We start from the raw sequence: 22,421 nt of genomic DNA, 5'->3' as shown, positions 1-22,421 counted from the left end.
TTGACATAAGTATTCATACCCTATGCTATGACATGAAATTTAGCTCAGGTGCCTCCCATTTCTCTTGATCATCTTTGAGATGTTTCTACACCTTGATTGGAGTCCACGTGTGGTAAATTCAATTGATTGGACATGATTTGGAAAGGCACACACCTGTCTATATAAGGTCTCACAGCTGACAATGCATATCAGAGCAAAAACCAAGCTTTGAGGTCAATGGAACTGCCTGCAGAGCTCAGAAACAGGATTGTGTCGAGGCACAGATCTGGGGAAGCCTACAAAACAAATTCTGATGCAACGAAGGTTCCCAAGAGCACAGTGGCCTCCATAATTCTTAAATGGAAGAAGTTTGGAACAACCAGGACTCTTCCTAGAGCTGGCCGCCCGGCCCAACTGAGCAATCGGGGGAGAGGGCCTTGGTAAGAGAGGTGACCAAGAACCTGATGGTCACTCTGGCTGAGCTCCAGATATCCTGTGTGCAGATGGGAGAAACTTCCAGAAGGACAACCATCACTGCAACACTCCACCGATCTGGGCTTTATGGCAGAGTTGCCAGATGGAAGACTCTCCTCAGTGAAAGACACATGAGAGCCCGCTTGGAGTTTGCAAAAGAGCACCTGAAGGACTCTCTGACTGTGACAAACAAGATTCTGTGGGCTTTCATGTGTCTTTCACTGAGGAGAGGTTCCGTCTGGCCACTCTGCCATAAAGTCCAGATCGGTGGAGTGTTGCAGTGATGGTTGTCCTTCTGAAAGTTTCTCCCATCTCCACACAGGATTTCTGGAGCTCAGCCAGAGTGACCATCAGGTTCTTGGTCACCTCTCTTACCAAGGCCCTTCTCCCCCGAATGCTCAGTTTGGCCGGACGGCCAGCTCGAGGAAGAGTCCTGGTTGTTCCAAACTTCTTCCATTTAAGAATGATGGAGGCCACTGTGCTCTTGGGAACCTTCAATGCAGCAGAAATTTTTTTGTAGGCTACCCCAGATCTGTGCCTCGACAAAATCCTGTCTCTGAGCTCTGCAGACAGTTCCTTCGACCTCATGGCTTGGTTTTTGCTCAGATTTGCATTGTCAGCTGTGAGACCTTATATAGACAGGTGTGTGCCTTTTCAAATCATGTCCAATCAATTGAATTTACCACAGGTGGACACCAATCAAGGCGTAGAAACATCTCAAAGATGATCAAGAGTAATGGGAGGCACCTGAGCTAAATTTCAAGTGTCATACCAAAGGGTATGAATACTTATGTCAATGTGATATTTCAGTTTTTTCTTTTTAATAAATTTGCAAACTATCTAAAATCCTGTTTTCCCTTTGTCATTATGGGGTATTGAGTGTAGATTGATGAGGGAAAAAATGAATTTAAACGATTTCAGCATAAGGCTGCAACATAACAAAATGTGAAAAAAGTGAAGGGGTCTGAATACTTTCTGAATGCACTGTATGTATGTGGTAGCTCCACTATGAGCCTTACATCTTGTAATAAAATAAATAGACTGTGTTATTTCCCCCTCCCACACCCCTATCCCACCAGCAACTCCATTCTCTCCCATCCCACTACTCACACTTTCTTCTCAAGGTGCTCAGCATCATTTCTGTGATCTTTGTCTCAGTTTGTTCATCATCATGTTCATAAACGGCATGACTGCGAAGACAGAAATTGTCATTTGAAATGCTTTATGGTTAAAATTTGTGCTTAAAATCCTTTATTTGCATCAGAGTTAAGATTATGATTCATACTCTTGACTAGTCTTGTAGTAATTTATATAATGCAAAATATTGTGGCGGTGGTTCAAATCCCCACTCCTTGACAACAATTTTGTTGCGTGATTCCCCTTGGTTAATACCGGAAAATCACGAATACCTTCAAGGTGCATGCGTCAACGTGCACACGTGACCGAAGACGTCGATCGGAGTGAGTGTAATGCACGCCTTTATTCAATTGCGTGCTGAGCGGATTTGCACGTTGTGGAAAGCGGCTTTACCTCACGAGATTTATGAACCTGAATCTAGCCAAATTCGGTCTCGGATGATACTCAGTCAATGGAGAAAGGACATACCGAACAGGTTGGAAAGTAACCAAATGTACAGCCTTTTATTTAGAAGGCACAGAGAATACCCAAAATATACAGCTTATCAACTCTTACCTAATAATAAACCACTACTTGGTGCCTTCACATTCACTCTCACACAGGGGAAAAGGCACCCTGGTTAAGGGCGTACCGATGTACGTGCTGGTATTGCCTCGCTGGTGACCACGTGGTCTGGTGTGCACAGTTCGCAGTTGAATACCCGATCCGGACGTGCAGCCTGGATGAGGTAAGGTCCGAAGGACAAACCACCGCATCGAAGTTGGCACGGACGAACCTCAGCACAGGTAGATGAACTTCAGCGCAGGTAGATGAACTTCAGCGCAGGTTGGACAAGCTTGCAGGTCAGCTGGATGGCGCAAGAGATCGGCAAAGAAGCGATGGGTGTCGGGCATCGACGCAACAAGCAAAAAAGAAGTGTTGGTGAAGGACAAAGGCAAGAGAATTGTCGTCCATGAGGTGAAATCAAGAGCACTATCGTCGGCGAGGCAGAGTCCAAGAGGGGTGTCGTCCACGTGGCGAGGCAAAATCCAAGAGCACTAAGAGATGTCATCCTGTGCGCTGCGAAATCCAAGAGCAAAGAGAAAGAAATACGATCCGCATAGGCTTTTACCAGATTCGCCCACGCCTCCAAAATGTTCCACAGCCTTCCATTGGCTGAGGTTGGTCACGTGCTGGGGACGTGTTCCCGCCTCCTCATTGGTCACGTGGGCTTTGCTTTTGGCCACGCCTTCCTGCTCATCGTAATGACTTCCCTTAACCATACGGAGGTTTGACATCCTGCTTAACTTCAACGCATATTGGTCTAGATTACTACACAATGGGAAAGGGCTAATCTTTACATTTAATAAGACATATTTAACTACTGCAGGCTACATGTTGTCGTGCAACAAACTATAGGGGCTTTGCCTTTATGGCACACCCGCAACAATATTTTACTGGTTTATAATAATGTTTGCATTTCAAATACTTTTAATGGTATATAGTGACGTAAAAGACAGCTCTTTTAGATGGTTTAAATAAAAAAGGATTGTCAAAAATAATTGATCTGGATTATTATTTTCTCTGCTGTCATGCTGATAGCTCCCGCTCATCGATTGTCCACTAAATTCACACATTCCTTTGGGTGTTAAACATTCAATTGTGGTCTCCAGTGTTGAAGCTTTAATTTGCTGCTATTACATTTAATGGTTGACTCAATGTGAAATATGGCAGTGCTGTTTTACCACCTCACTATTTACTGAAACTAGGGCTGCCTGCCATTCCAATTCCAGGCAGGGCCATGGTCCTGGTACATATAGTCATCACTGATTGAATGCATTTCAGACCAGAATTTTATTAAGAATTTGGTCTGATAGTTGCCTCATTATAAGCCAGAACTCAAGCATATTTATATGTTATAAAATCAAAGGCAAAATGATGCCGCTACATATTTATTCATCTTTTAGTATGAAGAATATCAATGATTGAGCATGTCCAGTTGTGGCTGGATTTGGAGGCCAGCTCTGATATATGGTGGCCTTGTATTCCACAACCAGGAAAGCTTGCCAATAGAGCAGGGTAACAAATTGTCGAATATCCACAAATTATCTATATATATAAAACACAGTTTGTGTGTGTGTGTGTGTGTGTGTGTGTGTGTGTGTGTGTGTGTGTGTGTGTGTGTGTGTAATGTTACCGATAGACTCCGAAACGGAGAGGCTCACGTGCTTGATATTTGGCATAGACATGGCCATTGAGCCTGGGACGAACATGGCCGAGACAATATTTGACGAGATCCATATTTTTTATTCATATTTACCTCAGCGCATTTCAGCGAAGTACCCGCTAATCTCAGCCAGTGCGAGCAGCTCGCTGATTCGCTCAGAGCGATCACGTGATGTTCCATCCCGTCACACGTCACATGTTTGCACGTAATTCAGGGCGAAAAGCGATTGCGATTTTTCACCTTTTAGTAACCCTAAATTAGCCATATATTAGCCAATCTGTGAAAAAATTTAAAAGAAGCTAATTTCAACTGATTTGGGTAGGTATGGGTATGGACAACTACCAAAAAAAAGTAAGGAGGGATAGGGGTTGGGGAAACCTTTTTATTAGAGGTCAAAGGTCATTGACCTCTGCCTAAATCATATAAAATTGTATTTCAGCAACAAAATATGGTATATAGATGATCTTGGTGTCAAAATGCACAGGATTACGAAAGAAGATGACATAAGATAATTATTGACCCTTGGGACCAAATCCTGACCTCTGAAAATGAGGTCAAAGGTCAAAAAAGCTGTTTTATCACTAAAATGTCATATTTATAACAGGAAAATTACCATATTATATAAAAATGAGCAAAAAAAAAACCGAAGAGGTTAATTTCAACTTACGTGGTGGATATGGGGGTTATTATTTATTCCAAGAGCAGAGGGGGAGGGGGAAATTACCTTTCTTGGGATCAAATGTCATTGACCCTAGACTAAAACACTATATATTGCATGAATGAAGTCTTTGTTTTGTCTTTGTTTCAGGAGTGATTACTGAGAAAACCTAGCTAGCCTACATGTACCTTGACTACCCCAGTGCAGTGAGATGTCCCAAAAGTTCCCTGAGGCCTTTGGAACAATACTGTAAAATAACAAAATTACCAGGATGGATATATGTGAAATATGTAGTGAGGACTTTTCAGAAGCAGGAAAGCTACAGAGGTTGTACAGAAAGGGATATGAGAATCTAATAGAGCAGTGTAGACTTATCAACAACTCTTCATTATTGGAGCGATTGGAACAAAAATGGAGTAGCAACACTCCTATGACAGTCCATCGTAGATGCCGAACCCTTTTCATGCAAAAGGAGCCAGATGTTGAGGAGCAAGAGCATGCGCCAAGACCAAAGCGACAAAAGGTGTCTCAAGCAGTAAATGATGACAAAGTTGATGGTAAGATAAAGTAATTCTTTACTTGATTCATGTAAATTTCATTAAGATTCCAAGCCCATACCTGTTTTATGTTATTTTGTTTGAATTTTGAATGTTTGAAGTTAGTATGGTGATTTACATGGGATGGCAACTAACTTTGTCCATGTTTTCATGTAATGTTTTCAGGCCAGGGTTCTACTCGATTTCCGTACAGTGAAAGATGTTTCATATGCAATGAGGACATCCATTTTGATGAAAGACATCCTGATAGACAGCAGACCATACATCGAGCATCAACTATGACGCTAAAGAAATCACTTCTGAGAATCGCAAGTGAAAGAAAAGATAGTCTTGGAATGGCTGTGAAAGGACGCTTGGAAGGAATGGCAGATCTTGTAGCGGAAGAGGCTGTCTATCATAATAAATGCTACTGTTCCATGTACAATGTTCCAGGACAATGCAATGTAAGTATATTAATACAATATACATACATGTACATATTTGTTAAGTTCCTTGTAATATGGGGTACTGCGGAATAGTAAAGTATTAAAGCGCGGCGTTACGCGCGCTGCTTGCGAGCAAGGAGGAAGCGGACAAGCGGTAACTTACAAGCGTCTTTATTTCAGGAGCTCACTGTAACACTGGCCCGCTCCGGGCTGCGCGCCCGGTGTATATCATGAGGCCACGCCTACCCCTCGGGCGTGGCCACCGCCCACTTGGTGCGCGGAATGATGTCACCACGCCAGTGGGCTTTTGTGTCCGCCACAGTATGTCACAATGTGAAATACATTCAAATATTCACATTTCAAAAGAGGCATTCAACAGTCGGTCGAGGCTTATAAGCGGTCATTTTGAAATAAATGCAGTCCTACACACATTTAAACAATTCATTTTGAAGAAAATTCGTTTGATGAAACAAGCTAGTTTTTTGTACGTTCGTCCTTGCAGTTTCTTCACACTGTTAATATCTTTTTCCTTCTCCATTGCACTATTTCTTTATAATTATTTAATAAAATGACGTACTTTGTTTCTTTTCAATCTATCATGACAATGAACGTTTCTATTTTTCTTCAGAAACCAGGCAGGCCTGTACATAGTTGCAAGGAAAATGCCTTCCACCAGCTTTGCGGATGGCTTGACGGTGAAATGGAGAGTGGTGTGTATACAGTAGGTCGACTGCATGAACAGATGAAGACAATAGTAGGCGATGACATTCCAGTTTATCATGAGAGATACTTCAAAGAAGCACTTGAAAGGTACTATAAAAAAAAAAAAAAAAAAAAACACCTTTAGAGGCCATTTTTCCCCGCAAAGCGGGGGTTGGCCTTTTTCGGGAACCGTGGTTGTTGTTGTTTTTTTGGTCCCCTTTTTGAAGCCCTTTTTCGGGAACCGTGGTTGTTGTTGTTTTTTTGGTCCCCTTTTTGAAGCAATGTTTTACGGCCAGATGCCCTTCCTGACGCCAACCCTTTTTGCCGCCTTTAACGACAAACAGGGAATTACCAGTGAACTGGTACTCAATTAGCCGACCTCGGAAGGATGACAGGCTGAGTCAACCCCCCTGGCGTTAATTCAGCGATCGACCGGGATTACGAACCCAGGATCCTAGTTATCCTAGGCTGGCACCCTAGCCGCTAGCCCAACACCAGGGTTGAAAGGTACTATGGTGATAGTATATTCATTACTAATCAAGAACGTAGGAAGGATGTTGTCTGCTTTAGAAGCTGTACAGCAAGCATCGTCCGAGACTACCATGAGATGAAAACTGATGATGAAGACGCAAAGAAAAGAGCCATCATCAAAACAGCGGGTTCATTCATTATCAATGACATCAAGTGCCTTAATTTCAGCAAAGATGACTTTCCTTCACTCAAAGAAATGACATCAATGTATGAGCTGCCAGATTCTCTTGAACTGATGTTAACATGCTTAATGCCTCATTCATCCGTTCGACGAAATGTTGCAGGGCAGAATATCATATCTTCACGACGCCCAAGATCATCTAAGATGCCTTTCCAGCTTGGTATGAGCTTATATCTTGATCACAAGTTTGGTTCAGATAAGCTGATTGATGTCATGCACAGGCTGGGCATATGTGAAAGTCAAAAAGAGACCGTGAACTACAAGTACACGTACATTGACTCGACTAATAACACAAATGCAGCATCAATGGCAGTCCTTGAGAATCAGCTTGAGCAACACATTGGTGACAACATGGATCATGATTTGATTACATTAGATGGAAAGTCAGGTTTTCATGCCATGGGGCAGATCAAAGTTACCACTCCAGAAAATGCCAATCAAATTGAAGTTGATGAGAATAGGAAGTTGCAGAGAAAGCCAATCGTGAAGAATCGTGAAGAAGAAGAGAAGAAAGCAGAGGGGAGGTAATTTCCCCCTCCCCCTCTGCTCTTGGAATAAATAATAACCCCCATATCCACCCCACGTAAGTTGAAATTAACCTCTTCGGTTTTTTTTTTGCTCATTTTTATATAATATGGTAATTTTCCTGTTATAAATATGACATTTTAGTGATAAAACAGCTTTTTTGACCTTTGACCTCATTTCAGAGGTCAGGATTTGGTCCCAAGGGTCAATAATTATCTTATGTCATCTTCTTTCGTAATCCTGTGCATTTTGACACCAAGATTCATCTATATACCATATTTTGTTGCTGAAATACAATTTTATATGATTTAGGCAGAGGTCAATGACCTTTGACCTCTAATAAAAAGGTTTCCCCAACCCCTATCCCTCCTTACTTTTTTTTGGTAGTTGTCCATACCCATACCTACCCAAATCAGTTGAAATTAGCTTCTTTTAAATTTTTTCACAGATGACCTTAAGTTAGGGATACTATTTATGCGATCGTGTTTTATGTCGATTTTGTGCGATATGAATTACATTTTAATTCATATTTCGTGTTTACGAATTCGAATACGAAGGATTTCCCCTTTCCCCTTTCGATTTCGAATACGAATCGAATACGAGCTTGAGCCGAGAGGGCGAATGTACGGGTCTCCCTTCCCCCTCCCAGCAACGCCGTCCTGGAGGGCGTGGGTCACAGGATCGGTGAGTCTCCAGGCTTCGTGCTCTTGCGAAGATGCAGGACGATGTCGCGATTGTTGTGCTGCTCTCCGACCATGAGAACTGCAACGTCATTGTTGACTGGCCCTCCCCTTCCCTCCCCCTTCCCCCGACCCCGGCCGTCCTCCCCCTCCCTTCCCCCTCCGTCCTCCCCCTCCCTCCCCCTCCACCCTACCCCCTCCCCTTCTCCCCTCCCCCTCCCCCCTCCCCCTCCCTTTTCCACCTCCCCCTCCCCCTCCATTTGCCCCTCCCCCCTCCCCCTCCCCCTCCCTTTGCCCCTCCCCCCTCCCCCTCCATTTTCCCCCTCCCTCCCCCCTCCCCCCTCCCCATCCCCCTCCCACTCCCACCCCTCACCCTCCCATCCTTCACCCTCCCCCCTCCCCTCCCCCTCCCCCCCTCCCCTTCCACCTCCCCCGTCCGTCCTCCCCCTCCCTTCCCCCTCTGTCCTCCCCCTCCCTCCCCCCTCCACCCTACCCCCTCCCCTTCTCCCCTCCCCCTCCCCCTCCAGCTCCCTTTGCCCCCTCCATTTTCCCCCTCCCCCTCCCCTCCCTTTTCCCCTCCCCCCTCCCCTCCCCCCTCCCTTTTCCCCCTCCCACCTCCCCCTCCCCCTCCCACGCCCTCACCCTCCCATCCCTCATCCTCCCCCCCACTCCCCCTTCCCCCCCCCCCCTCCCCCCCTCCCCCCTTCCCCCCCAGATCATGTGGAGATGGGAGAAACTTCCAGAAGGACAACCATCACTGCAACACTCCACCGACCTGGGCTTTATGGCAGAGTGGCCAGGCGTAAGCCTCTCCTCAGTGAAAGACACATGAAAGCCCGCCTGGAGTTTGCAAAAAAGCACCTGAAAGACTCTCAGACTGTGAAAAACAAGATTCTGTGGGCCTTCGTATGTCTTTCACTGAGGAGAGCCTTCCGTCTGGCCACTCTGCCATAAAGCCCAGATCGGTGGAGTGTTGCAGTGATGATTGTCCTTCTGGAAGTTTCTCCCCTCTCCACACAGGATCTCTGGAGCTCAGCCAGAGTGACCATCGGGTTCTGGGGTCACCTCTCTTACCAAGGCCCTTCTCCCCCGATTGCTCAGTTTGGCCGGGCGGCCAGCTCCAGGAAGAGTCCTGGTTGTTCCAAACTTCTTCCATTTAAGATACTAGGGCATGCCCGTACTATATATATATCTAAAATTATATCCCCCCCCCCCCTCTATTTACATGAAATGGTTTGGTCCAAAGCGAACGGCTTGCGAGTACGGTGACAATCCCCCCGCTCTATTTACATGAAATGGTTTGGTCCAAAGCGAACGGCTTGCGAGTACGGTGTTTTTTATCGGACCCGTGGAATTATAGATAGTAGTTTTAATTAGTTTTAAAACATAGTTTAACGGCAACATAGTTTTCCAACGTGAAATAAATGAATACGCTCTCAAATGTGCCGTCCGAGGCAGAGTCTGTTCGCCACGTTCGGCACACGTGATAGCTCGCTGCTCTCTGATTGGTTGAATCGTTTTTTGGACATAGCTCGGTAACTACTTCTCCGATTAATATGAAACCTTGAAAAGGCACATCCTCGGGTCCCCAGCAATATACCTGGCAAGTTTAAAGTATATCGGACCGGTAGTTGTCGAGAAACAGCGGTCACAGACAAACATACATACATACATACATACATACATACATACATACATACAAACATACAAACATACAAACATACAAACATACACACAGAGATTACTGGAATTATAGATAGATTATGGAGGCCACTGTGCTCTGGGAACCTTCAATGCAGCAGAGATTTTTTTTGTAGGCTTCCCCAGATCTGTGCCTCGACACACTCCTGTCTCTGAGCTCTGCAGGCAGTTCCTTCGACCTCATGGCTTGGTTTTTGCTCTGATATGCATTGTCAGCTGTGAGACCTTATATAGACAGGTGTGTGCCTTTCCAAGTCATGTCCAATCAATTGAATTTACCACACGTGGACTCCAATCAAGGTGTAGAAACATCTCAAAGATGATCAAGAGAAATGGGAGGCACCTGAGCTAAATTTCAAGTGTCATACCAAAGGGTATGAATACTTATGTCAATGTGATATTTCAGTTTTTTCTTTTTAATAAATTTGCAAAACTTTCTAAAATACTGTTTTGTCTTTGTCATTATGGGGTATTGAGTGCAGATTGATGAGGGAAAAAATGAATTTAAACAATTTCAGCATAAGGCTGCAACATAACAAAATGTGAAAAAAGTGAAGGGGTCTGAATACTTTCTGAATGCACTGTATGTTTTTACCCCGTCTGTCTGTTTGTTCGTCTGTCTGTAAACAAGATATCTCAAAAAGTTGTGGACGGATTTGCACGAAATTTGGCAGAGAGGTAGCGTTTGTGACAAGAACGAAATTATTCGATTTTGGGGAAGATCCGGGTTCGGATCCTGCTAGCAGAATTTTTTAAGAGATTCTTCACCATTGGGAGATCGGGCCAAAAACGATACACAGCAGGATATCTCAAAATGTTGTGGAAGGATTTGGACGAAACTTGGTGGACTGGTTGGGTGTGCGACAAGGACGAATCGATTCGATTTTGGTGAACATCTGAATATGGATTCGCATATGAGATTAATTTAATTTTTAAGTGACCCTTCACCATTGAGAGCTCGGGCGAAAAGCGATATACAACATGATATCTCAAAAAGTTATGGACGAGTTATGACTAAACTTGGTGGATGAGTTGGTTAGGTGACAAGAACAAACTGATTCGATTTTGGTTCAGGTCCGAAACCAGATCCGGCAGATAAGTGGGATACAAAACTTAAACTGTTCAGCCTGGTGGAGTTATGCGCTCTACCGAGTGCTGTTCTAGTTTATAATTTGTTTGGTGTGCCGGCGATAGCTCACATTCTCTTTGTGTAGGATACATTGATGAATCCACATGATTGTGAAACACCAATATAACAGTTTATAGCTGCGTCAGGATTCAAACCCAAGCTACACAGCTCGGAAGTAAGTGCGCAAACCCAATTCATTTCTGATTTCCTCCAGCTACTCTTTTGCTATCTTTTTGCTGTCACTTTGGACAGTGTTCTTTTTGGCCAAAGCCCAGCTCCCCTTTAACTTTCCTAACTTGTCCAACTTACAGCAGCGTCATGGCTTCAGGTTCAAGATTCTCGGTCTCTTCATCCACATTCACTTCAGAAACAGGTGTGTGCTGCAAAAACATCCAGAGAGAATTTATTGTACAAAATCCTGTATAAACAACGTTTTGGTGCACTTTTAAAGCAAATGTAGATGATTTATTGAGGCATGTTGCTTTCATGTTTTTTTCAATGTACAGTCGGACCCCGACATTCGCAGCGAATACATTCCTGGAAAATGCCCGCGAATGTGGAATCCACAAAATGTCGGGGTATTGTTTCAATGGGAAAAGGGGGGAAAGGTTCCCTGCAGTATGTCATTCATAAAGGAAAATCAAAAAACTCGTGAACAAACGCGAATACGCCTGAGAAAAAACACGAATTTGTGAAGCACACAGGGTCATGATTGTCGAACAAGGTCAGAAAAACCGCGAATATGTCTGCGAAAAATCATGAATATGTCCGCGAAAAGAATGTCGAATCGTGTGGTTGTACACTTACAGCAGCGGCTTTATGCTTGACATGTGGAACATGCTTTTAGAACTGTAATGCACACAGCTTGTGGGAAATGCTTTATGCGTGGCTGGAAGTGGTTTATGTGTGACACTTGAAAGATGATTACAGATGTGTCATGCGCGTGGCTGTTGGGAGATGTTTTTTGGGCTCATGAAAAACCACGAATAGGCAGGTTGCATTTCATTAAGCACGAATATGCGGGGTCGTGAATGTTGGAACCGCAATTGTCTGGGTCTGACTAAACATGGTTGCATTGGAGAAATTTCAACAACAGAGGTTACATCCACAACAAGAATACAGTCACGTGAAAAAGTAAGTACACCCCAAGTAAAGTTTTGACTTTTTCAACATATTTCAACATACAGCTATTTGATCTTCATTTCAACAATATTGATAGATAAAGGTGATATAATATAACAAATATCATGAAACATTTACATTTTGTAGTCCATTGTATAATTTAAATAAACATAAATGCAAATTTCACATGTGGAAAAAGTAAGTACACCCCTACATTTATCACTACTTCAAATACCTAAAATTAGAATCATGGGGCACCAGCTCAGGTGCAAATGATTAGAACATCATAAGAGAGGATCTTGGAGGAACCTGTCGTATTTAAACCTCAGAAATTTAGTTTGGTTTGCTCTTTGTTGTTGAAGTGTGCGGCATCACCATGCCTAGATCAAAAGAGCTCTCTGAAGCCTAAAACAAAGAAGGTTATAGATGCCTACGAGTCTGGGCAGGGTTTTAAAAAGATCTCCAAACAATTTGAAATCAATCATTCGACTGTCCGGAAGATCATCTACAAGTGGAGAAAATTCCAAACAACTGCCAGCTTGTTTCAGGTCAAGCCGCCCAAGCAAGTTCAGCCCGAGAGCAGACCGCAAGATGCTGAAAGAAGTCTCTAAGAACACCAGAATGTCATCACGGGACCTACAGGTAGCTCTTGCCACTGTTGATGTCAAAGTGCATGAGTCTACCATGAGAAAGAGGCTGCACAAATTTGATCTACATGGGAGGTGTGCCAGGAGGAAACCTTTGCTGTCCAGAAAGTACATCAGGGCAAGACTAAAGTTTGCCAATGAACACCTAGGCAAAGACCAGCACTTCTGGAACAATGTGCTCTGGACAGATGAGACAAAGGTAGAGCTATTTGGCCACAGTACCAGAAGACATGTTTGGCAAAAACCAAAGACAGCATTTGACCACAAGAACCTGATACCAACTGTAAAGCATGATGGTGGAAATATTATGGCTTGGGGCAGCTTTGCTGCATCAGGGCCTGGGCAGCTCACCATCATAGAATCCACTATGAATTCTTCATTGTACCAGAGGGTGCTTGAGGATAATGTGAGGCCATCTGTCGGAAAGTTGAAGCTCAACCGAAGGTGGACCTTGCAACATGACAATGACCCTAAACATACCAGTAAATCCACCAAGGAATGGCTGAAAAGAAAAAATGGAGGGTTCTGGAATGGCCAAGTCAAAGCCCGGATCTAAATCCCATCAAGATGTTGTGGGGGGATTTGAAACGAGCTGCACATGCAAGAAACCCCTCAAACATCGCACAGCTGAAAGAATTCTGCATGGAGGAGTGGGCAAAAATTTCTCCCAGTCGATGTCAGAGACTGGTAGACAGTTATAAGAAATGCCTACTTGAGGTTGTTTCTGCCAAAGGGGGCAATACCACCTATAGAGCCAAGGGTGTACTTACTTTTTCCACATGCGAAATTTGCATTTATGTTTATTTAAATTATACAATGGACTACAAAATGTAAATGTTTCATGATATTTGTTATATTATATAACCGTTATCTATCAATATTGTTGAAATGAAGATCAAATAGCTGTATGTTGAAATATGTTGAAAAAGTCAAAACTTTACATGGGGTGTACTTACTTTTTCACGTGACTGTAAATAGCACCACAAAGTGGGCGTAACCCCTCAGCCCATGCATGGTGAAGACCAATTTCAAGATGGCTGCCGTGGCGGCCATATTGAAAATCGCAGCATGCCCATTTTCGAAAGGAACCTTCCTCTACTCAACCCAAACACACACTGCAAAAATGGATTTAATTGGACAAGCCGTTCTGCTTGAAATTGACAGAAACCAATTTCAAGATGGCAGCCGTGGTGGCCATATTGAAAATCGCAGCGCACCCATGAACCTTCCACTACTCAACCCCAACACACACTGCAAAAATGGATTTAATTGGACAAGTCGTTCTGCTCGAAATTGACGGATACCAATTTCAAGATGGCTGTCGTGGCGGCCATATTGAAAATCGCAGCGCGCCCATTTTCGATAGGCACCTTCCTCTACTCAACCTCAACACACACTGCAAACATGGATTTAATCGGACAAGCCGTTCTGCTCGAAATTGACGGAAACCAATTTCAAGATGGCTACCGTGGCGGCCATATTGAAAATCGCAGCGCACCCATTTTCGAAAGAACCTTCCTCTACCCAACCCCAACACACACTGCAAAAATGAATTTAATCGGACAAGCCATTCTGCTCAAAATTGACGGAAACCAATTTCAAGATGGCTGCTGTGGCGGCCATATTGAAAATTGCAGCGCGCCCATTTTCGAAAGGAACCTTCCTCTATTCAACCCCAACACACACTGCAAAAATGGATTTAATCAGACAAGCCGTTCTGCTCGAAATTGACGGAAACCAAAAGTTGATGGACGCCCGGATGGCTGCCGTGGCGGCCATATTGAAAATTGCAGCGCGCCCATTTTCGAAAGGAACCTTCCTCTACTCCACCCCAACGCACACTGAAAAAATGGATTTAATCGGACAAGCCGTTCTCCTTGGAATTGACGGAAACCAAAAGTTGACGGATGCCCGGACGCCCGGACGACGCCCGTGACGACAATACCCCTTATCCTAATTTGGGCTGAGGGGTAAAAAGCAATCAGCGATTGCAGACCCTCACCAGGACGTGTTTTTAGTGGTTTTTAAGCCTTTTGTGCTAAAACAAATATGGCGGCCGAACCACAGGATCGATGACGTCATCATTATTATTTTTTTCTCCACCAATTTATCCCTAGATGACCCTCAAAAAATTTCATCTTGATCGATGAAGTTTTGTCCTTGTCGAATTATGACGTCATAATGGAAGCACCTATGATATCCTCATTAACATATGTTATTCCACATGGAGAGTTCTTTACAATGCGCCATGTCTCAATTTTTTCTATGCAGCGCTTTCGGAGATATAGAGGTGCAAATTCTTTCGGTTTTTCCAAGATGGTGCCCGTACAACGTGACCTATAACGTCATAATTATCATGAAAAAAAAATTATACAGGTGGAGTTGCACATATGGAGAAAATTTCCTGTCAATCAGACCAATGGTTGTGGAGAAAATCATATTTATTCTGTGCAGACAAACAAACAAGGAATTTGTCGTGCATAGCACGATACTTGTGAAATCCCTAAAATAAGGTGTTGGCCTATGATGACCTCAAAATAATTGATGGTTGAATTCAGTGACCTGGTATGCAAATCCTCTTAAAATTTCAAGTTAATTGGATGAAAATTGAGGATTTTAGAAATCTGGCCTATGTTGACCTTTTGGCCTATGTTGACCTCAAAAATACTTGGTGGTTGAATTTAGTGACCAGATATGAAAATCATCTTAAAATTTCAAGTCAATTGGATGAAAATTGAGGATTTTAGAAATCTGGCCTATGTTGACCTTTTGGCCTATGTTTACCTCAAAAATACTTGGATGAATTCAGTGACCAGATATGCAAGTCCTCTTCAAAGTTAATCGGATAAAAATTTAGGATTTTAGAAATTCGGCCTATGTTGACCTCAAAAATACTTGGTGGTTGAATTCAGTGACCAGATATGCAAGTCCTCTTCAAATTTCAAGTCAATTGGATGAAAATTGAGGATTTTCGACATCTGGCCTATGTTGACCTTTTGGCCTATGTTGACCTCAAAAATAGTTGGGTGTTGAATTCAGTGACCAGATATGCCAAGCCTCTTCAAATTTCACGTTAATTGGATGAAAATTGAGGATTTTAGAAACTTAGCCTATGTTGACCTCTTGGCCTATGTTGACCTCAAAAATACGTGATGGTTACCCTGCGCTCGCGAAGCGAAAAGCGGGGTTAAGCATTCAACTACGTACGTACGTACATGTCTGCATTTCAGTAAAGTAAAGTGTGTGCCATGTCTGCATTTTAAAAATTCATGTTCTCGGCAACCGTTAGTCCGATTGACATGAAATTTTCACCATAGGAGGGCCTCTTCTGCCTGCATATTTTTGCTAATAATTATGACATCATAGGTCACGTGGTACGGACGCCATCTTGGAAAAACGTTACACCTCTATATCTCCCAAACCGCTCAATGGTAAAAAATGGAAACATGGCTCATTGTCAAGTACTCACCATGGGGAATAAGATATGTTGATGATGATGTCATCGGTGCCTTAATTATGACGTCATAATTTGACAAGTACAACACTTGATCTGATCAGTATGAAAAAAAAAATTTCCTTTGCAACTGTTAGTCCGATTGGCACGAAATTTTCAGAATATGACCGGCTCCTCCTGTGGAATTTTTAAAATGATAATTATGACGTCATAGGTCACGTGGTACAGGCCCCATCTTGGAAAAACTTCGCACCTCTATCTCTGAAACCACTCCATGGAAAAAATTGAGACCCGGCTCATTGTCACCGACTCCCCATGGGAAATAAGATATGTTAATGATGCTGTCATTGGTGCTTTCATTATGACGTCATAATTCGACAAATACAACACTGATCCATCCGATCATTATCAAAAAATTTTCAGCAACTGTTGGTCTGATGGACACGAAATTTTCACCAAAGGAACGCCTCCTGCTTTGGAATATTTTCATGATAATCATGACATCATAGGTCATGTGTTACTGCGCCATCTTGGAAAAACCGAAAAACGTTGCACCTCTATGTCTCCAAAACCACTCTGTGGAAAAAAATTGAAACGTGGCTCATTGTAATTAACTCCATATGGGGAATAGGTGTTGTTAATGATGACGTCATTGGTGCCATAATTATGACGTCACAATTCGACAGGGATAACGCTTAGTCTGATCAGTTTGAAATTTATTGAGCATGATCTCTGCAACAATTATTTAGAGAATATAAATTTATGATGTCATCGCTCCCGTGGTCTGGCAGCCATATTGGATAAAAAAAAAAAGAAACGTTCAAAAACAGAAAAGTTGGCTCACACCAAGTTGACTGCCCAGGGTAAGTATTCTATGAATATCATCGAGTTGAATTCAGTGATCAGCTTTGCAAATCCTCTTCAAATTTCAAGTTAATTGGATAAAAATTGAGGTTTTTAGAAATTTGACATATGTTGTACCTTTTGGCCGATAATTATGTTAATCTCAAAAATACTTGGTGGTTGAATTCAGTGTGAAGATATGCAAATCCTCTTGAAATTTCAAGTCAATCAGATGAAAATTTTTGAAATCTGGCTGATGTTGACCTTTTGGCCTATGTTGACTTCAAAAATACTTGGTGGTTGAATTCAGTGACCAGATATGCAAATCCTTTTAAAAATTCAAGTCAATTGGATGAAAATTGAGGATTTTAGAAATTCGACAAAGTTGGTGACCTTTAGCCCCTGTTGACCTATTGACCTTTTGACCCCAAAAACAATAGGCTTGTTGTTTATGACCAACTCTACCATTTGGTGAAATTTCGTGAAGATCGGTTGAAAATTGTGCCCTGTAAGCGACTCACATACAAACAGACAGAGAAACAGACAGACAGACAGACAGACAGAATAATGCTCAAGACCAACCAATATACATACCTGAAAAATCTTCGATTTTCCCACGTAACAAATGGACCCAGAATGCAATACCCTCTCCTTTGGCGATGGTAATTACAAAATTTAATTAACCTGGCACAGAACCATGCAGCCAACAACAATCCTACCTTTCCTCTTTGTGTCACTGACAATTTTCTTTGTATCACTGACTTTTTTCTTTGTATCACTGACTTTTGTCTTTGTATCACTGAAAAGGCAGAAGAGATTATGATTTTAATACCTTCCATAGCATCTACGACTTCATAATTGGTTAACACTCAGGCCTTCAATCTCCAAAAATACTGCATTAATGTAACCAAGAAAAGCGACATAAGGTATAAGGCCTTTTAGTGTAGCAGCATAGCAAACCTGTTGTGCATTTTGTGATACAAGCACCAAATTTGGCACAAATGTACATTAATATGTTGCGAACATTTTCAGATATTGGGCCACTTGAAATTCCGTAATTTTTTTTTCAAATTTTTTCAAATTTCGTAATTTCAAATTTTTCGGGTGACACCGTCACAATTTCGGTCTTCGAGGCCGGCCGATATAGTGGGGCGGCTTAGCCCAAATATTCAAAAGAATTGTGCATTTTGTGATACAAGCACCAAATTTGGCACAAATGTACATTAATATGTTGCGAACATTGTGTGGTCAGCAATGAAGACGAGAGTCTGAATTACATGTATGCAAAAGACCTTGTGAACCAGTGAAGCAAATACACGGGTAAGCATGAATTAAATCTAGGGCATGATATAATTTCCATGATGTTTACCTCTACACTCAATGGTGGAAGGAGGTAATGTTTTGATCCCAGCTTGTCTGTATGTCTGTTTGTCTGTTAGTCCACAAAATTCCAGACAAAGCTTGTAGTAGTGGTAGTTGTAGTGGTAGTGGTGATAACAGAAATTGTTATATAGAACTGAACTTATATTATTATTATATGCAGAAAATAACTTCATTTCTATATGCCCTGCAGTGGACAGGTTAATTGGTTTATGCACTGAAGGGGTCACCCTGGTGTGCACTGCTGTGTTCTGCCTCACTGAGTTGTTCAGGTATGATGTACTCAGCACAAGCTTCCGGTCGGCCCGGAGGTGGGGGTGCGGGGCCTGTCACGGAACGTCAAAACAAACGGCCTGCCGGGGCCGCCCAAAAGTCGGGCGTGAGGGGCGCGTCCACTAATGGAACGCCTCTCGCTTCCCAGATCGAGGGCCACGTGGTCAGGAGAACCTCGTCCCTTCCGGTCACACTTTGCCTATCGGCCGGCCTCGAAGACCGAAATTGTGACGGTGTCACCCGAAAAATTTGAAATTACGAAATTTGAAAAAAATTGAAAAAAAAAATTACGGAATTTCAAGTGGCCCAATATCTGAAAATGTTCGCAACATATTAATGTACATTTGTGCCAAATTTGGTGCTTGTTTCACAAAATGCACAATTCTTTTGAATATTTGGGCTAAGCCGCCCCACTATTTGCATGTATCGTTAGTCTTCTCATGCCTGCGCTACTTGTAAATACCTGCATCTGCGGAGGAACAACTTGTAAACGGATTCGGACGATACTTGGTGGAGAGGTAAGGTATGTGACAAGGACGAAATTATTTCATTTTGGTGAAGATCCGGATCTGGATCTGGATCATTTTTAAATTCTCTCTAAGAGTCCAAGTGTTTCTTCACATTAATAGATGGGGCCAAAAACGATATATGGCATATTTAAAAAAAAGTTATGGATGAGTTATGACAAAACTAGGTGGATAAGTTGGTTAGGTGACAAGAACAAGTCGATTAGATTTTGGTTCAGGTCCGAATCCAGATCCAGCCTATTAGTGGGATGCAAAACATAAACTGTTCAGCCTGGTGGATGTGTACGCTCTACCGAGTGCCATTCCTCAGCAATCACTTGCTGAAGGGTGTCTTGCATATCTCCCAAGATAATCTGGGTGACTATTATTCAAATCAGCAATTGTGGTTGGTTTCAACTGAAACACTCTACTTTTGACTGGTCTTTGTAAAAAAAAAAAAAAAAATACAGCCGAGCAGTGAGAAAAATATGGGGAGTGGTGGATTATGGGAATTCCGTTCTGTGACTGATAAGGCAGCTATCAATTTTTTTTCCCTCAGCCAAGCAACATATTCATTGGGGGTGTGGGATGTGGCTCCATTTTGCTGAAACCACAGATTTTCATTATTTCTCACCCTTTTCCATAGGTAAGTCTTCATCATTGTTACGTGCTCCTCCCCAAACCCCGGTCACGGTGTACCTCCGAGCCCCGAGTGGAGTCACGGCAGAAAGATGTGTTATTCTATGTGTCAAAGATCAATGGTGAAACCACACCAATTGTTACCAACAAACAAGTATTGTATTAAGGTCACACAAGAATAACAGCAATAACAATATTAATCAATTGTACAACCAATATATCATTCCTATGATGGTACCATCAGTTTCGTACAATGTAACTCACTGTGCTCCAAGTGAGCGAAAAGAACATTCCCAATGTCTCTGTCCCGGCATCAAGCCAAAGTCGATGTTGAAGCGATCGTCAGAACGATGTTGTATCGAGTCCAGAATCCCGTTCAGTTGACAGTCACACTGCCAAAGATAGGCAAAAGTACCCTCAAGAGGCGACTGGGAAAACACACCTTCGGGTATGGATGTTCAACGGCTCCCAATCGACGAACCGCAAATTCCCACTCAAAATCCACGTTACACACACACACCAGGTTAACGTCTGGATGCGGTGTAATGGTTGAAGCGAGGTGAAAAACCTGGAGCGATGCGACATCAGGCATGAGGTAAAATGGCCAACAGTCTGTTCTCGAGACATAACGGCACTCTAATGATTCTCTTCGGAATCAACCGCAAAACCTTTCACGCAGGTTTATCTGTCACAGCGATAACAACTCTGTCACAGGAATCCCTTTCCCAGGAAACCCAAAAGTTCGCTAGTGACCTCCGTTCGCCAGCGTTTGCCCCAGACCTCCAAACAGCTCGGCTCCTTCTCCGACCTCACTCCCTCCGCCTCTTTCTTCTCTCCTTCTTCCTCTACTTCTTTGTCCGGTTCCCGATCCGGTTTGCGGTTTCTTTTTAAAACACGAACTTTTTTTACCTTTTGAAAACAGTAATCTCTATTTCACTTAAACGATAACAATAATAGTACATGCAACCAAAAATGTTTACAGTGGATGAGAACCACAACAACGGAAGTGACGAATCCGTAACAATCATGTAAGGACAATGATCTGATGTCACAGTTACTGCCGTTCCTGTATCGGTTCTTCAGAATCGGTAAAGCGCATACCTCCGACAGGCTGAACAGTTTTAAGTTTTGTTTCCCACTGGTAGGCCGGTTCTGGATTTGGACCGGAACCCAAATCGAATCGGCTTGTTTTTGTCACCTAACCAACTCATCCACCATGTTTTGTCATAACTCATCCATAACTTTTTGAGATATCATGCTATATATCGTTTGTGACTGTTTCAACATACAATGGTCCAGCCTGTGCCTGGTCACATAAAAAACCTGTATCTGGTCACATAAAAACCTGTATCTGGTCACATAAAAACCTGTATACGATTTTATGGTCCAAAAAATAAGGACATTAGGAGACAGCAGTGGTCTCCATGAATTACAAGGTGATTCAATGATGAGGATAATTCATCACAACGCTTGGGATTTGCACATGGGATTCCAGCTTGACAGCAAATAGTTCAGATGGAAATTCCAAATGGGCCAATAATTTCCTCTTCCATCTGGCTCATCAGAATGAATCTTTCATCAATCTTTCAGGAGCATCGGATACGTTTATCTTTACACTTTTCTAATTCGATTAAAGCATTTTATGAGTGCTGCATGTGTTCAACATTTAGTAACAACAATGCTCTCAAAGGAAGTCGTGGTCAGACAACGTAGAATGGTGGTAAACATCAAAACCAGGAATCCTTTGTCTCCTTGCAAGGCTTTGGCTCTGAAAGTTGTTGGTAAACAACATTTTCTCTGGTTGTGATTCCTGCGAACATTGTGCATCATATGAAAATGATGTGTCCTTTTTTCTTCTCCAAATAAGTTGTATATGTATCCAAGGTAAATTATAACATTGTAGACCTACTCCATTAACCCTTTTATTGATGGTGAGAATCCATTTTCTTTATTATAATGGAACAAACGTATGTGGTTATGTATGTATATCTGTGACCAAAACTTCTTCTTCTTCTTCAAATTTTCTTTAACAAGTTCCACCATGTTGTTTGTATATATATATATATATATATATATATATATATATATATATATAAATAAATATATAAATATATATATATATAAATAAAAAGGAACTGAGTACAAATTTATATTTATTTTAAATTATCAGTTAGAACTGGCAGGGAAGGTCAACACAAATTTATCAAAAACTGGAATGGAAATTCGAACTGCCAGCCTTACACAGCAGACGTGCCCCCGATATATATATATATATATATTTATATATATATATATATATATATATATATATATATATATATATATATATATATATATATATATAATATATATTTATATTATAATATATAAAAAATATATATATTTATATATTGGGGGCACGTCTGCTGTGTAAGGCTGGCAGTTCGAATTTCCATTCCAGTTTTTGATAAATTTGTGTTGACCTTCCCTTCCAGTTCTGACTGATAATTTAAAATAAATATAAATTTGTACTCAGTTCCTTTTTATTTATACGTATTAGGTTCTGATTTCTGATTTGCAGTAAATATTAATTCAGTCAGAGCACAAAATATATTTGGCCAACCTCCTCCACCCAAACCCAACCCCCCAAAACCAACCCAAAGAAACTCCCATCACCATCCACCCCATCCCAC

The 22,421-nt window shown here is 42.1% G+C and overlaps 1 protein-coding gene across 1 annotated transcript in view; it reads right to left on the bottom strand.

Annotated features, from left to right (window-relative positions):
* The window catches only part of LOC137419553 (uncharacterized), an 86,860-nt gene that overhangs the window by 42,497 nt on the left and 21,942 nt on the right, over nucleotides 1-22,421 (bottom strand). Inside the window, exons 7-9 of the mRNA XM_068105569.2 lie at nucleotides 17,671-17,750; nucleotides 11,195-11,265; nucleotides 1,564-1,643 (exon numbers count right to left, since the gene is read on the bottom strand). Coding sequence (XP_067961670.2) covers nucleotides 1,564-1,643; nucleotides 11,195-11,265; nucleotides 17,671-17,750 — 231 coding nt within the window. The remainder of the gene's footprint in view (nucleotides 1-1,563; nucleotides 1,644-11,194; nucleotides 11,266-17,670; nucleotides 17,751-22,421) is intronic.

Source organism: Myxine glutinosa, chromosome 1 (assembly GCF_964187855.1).
Source record: "Myxine glutinosa chromosome 1, kmMyxGlut1.1, whole genome shotgun sequence".
In the NCBI taxonomy this organism is placed as follows: domain Eukaryota; kingdom Metazoa; phylum Chordata; class Myxini; order Myxiniformes; family Myxinidae; genus Myxine; species Myxine glutinosa.
The sequence above is the reverse complement of the archived record's forward strand: the minus strand, read 5'-3'. Positions and strand labels throughout refer to the sequence as shown.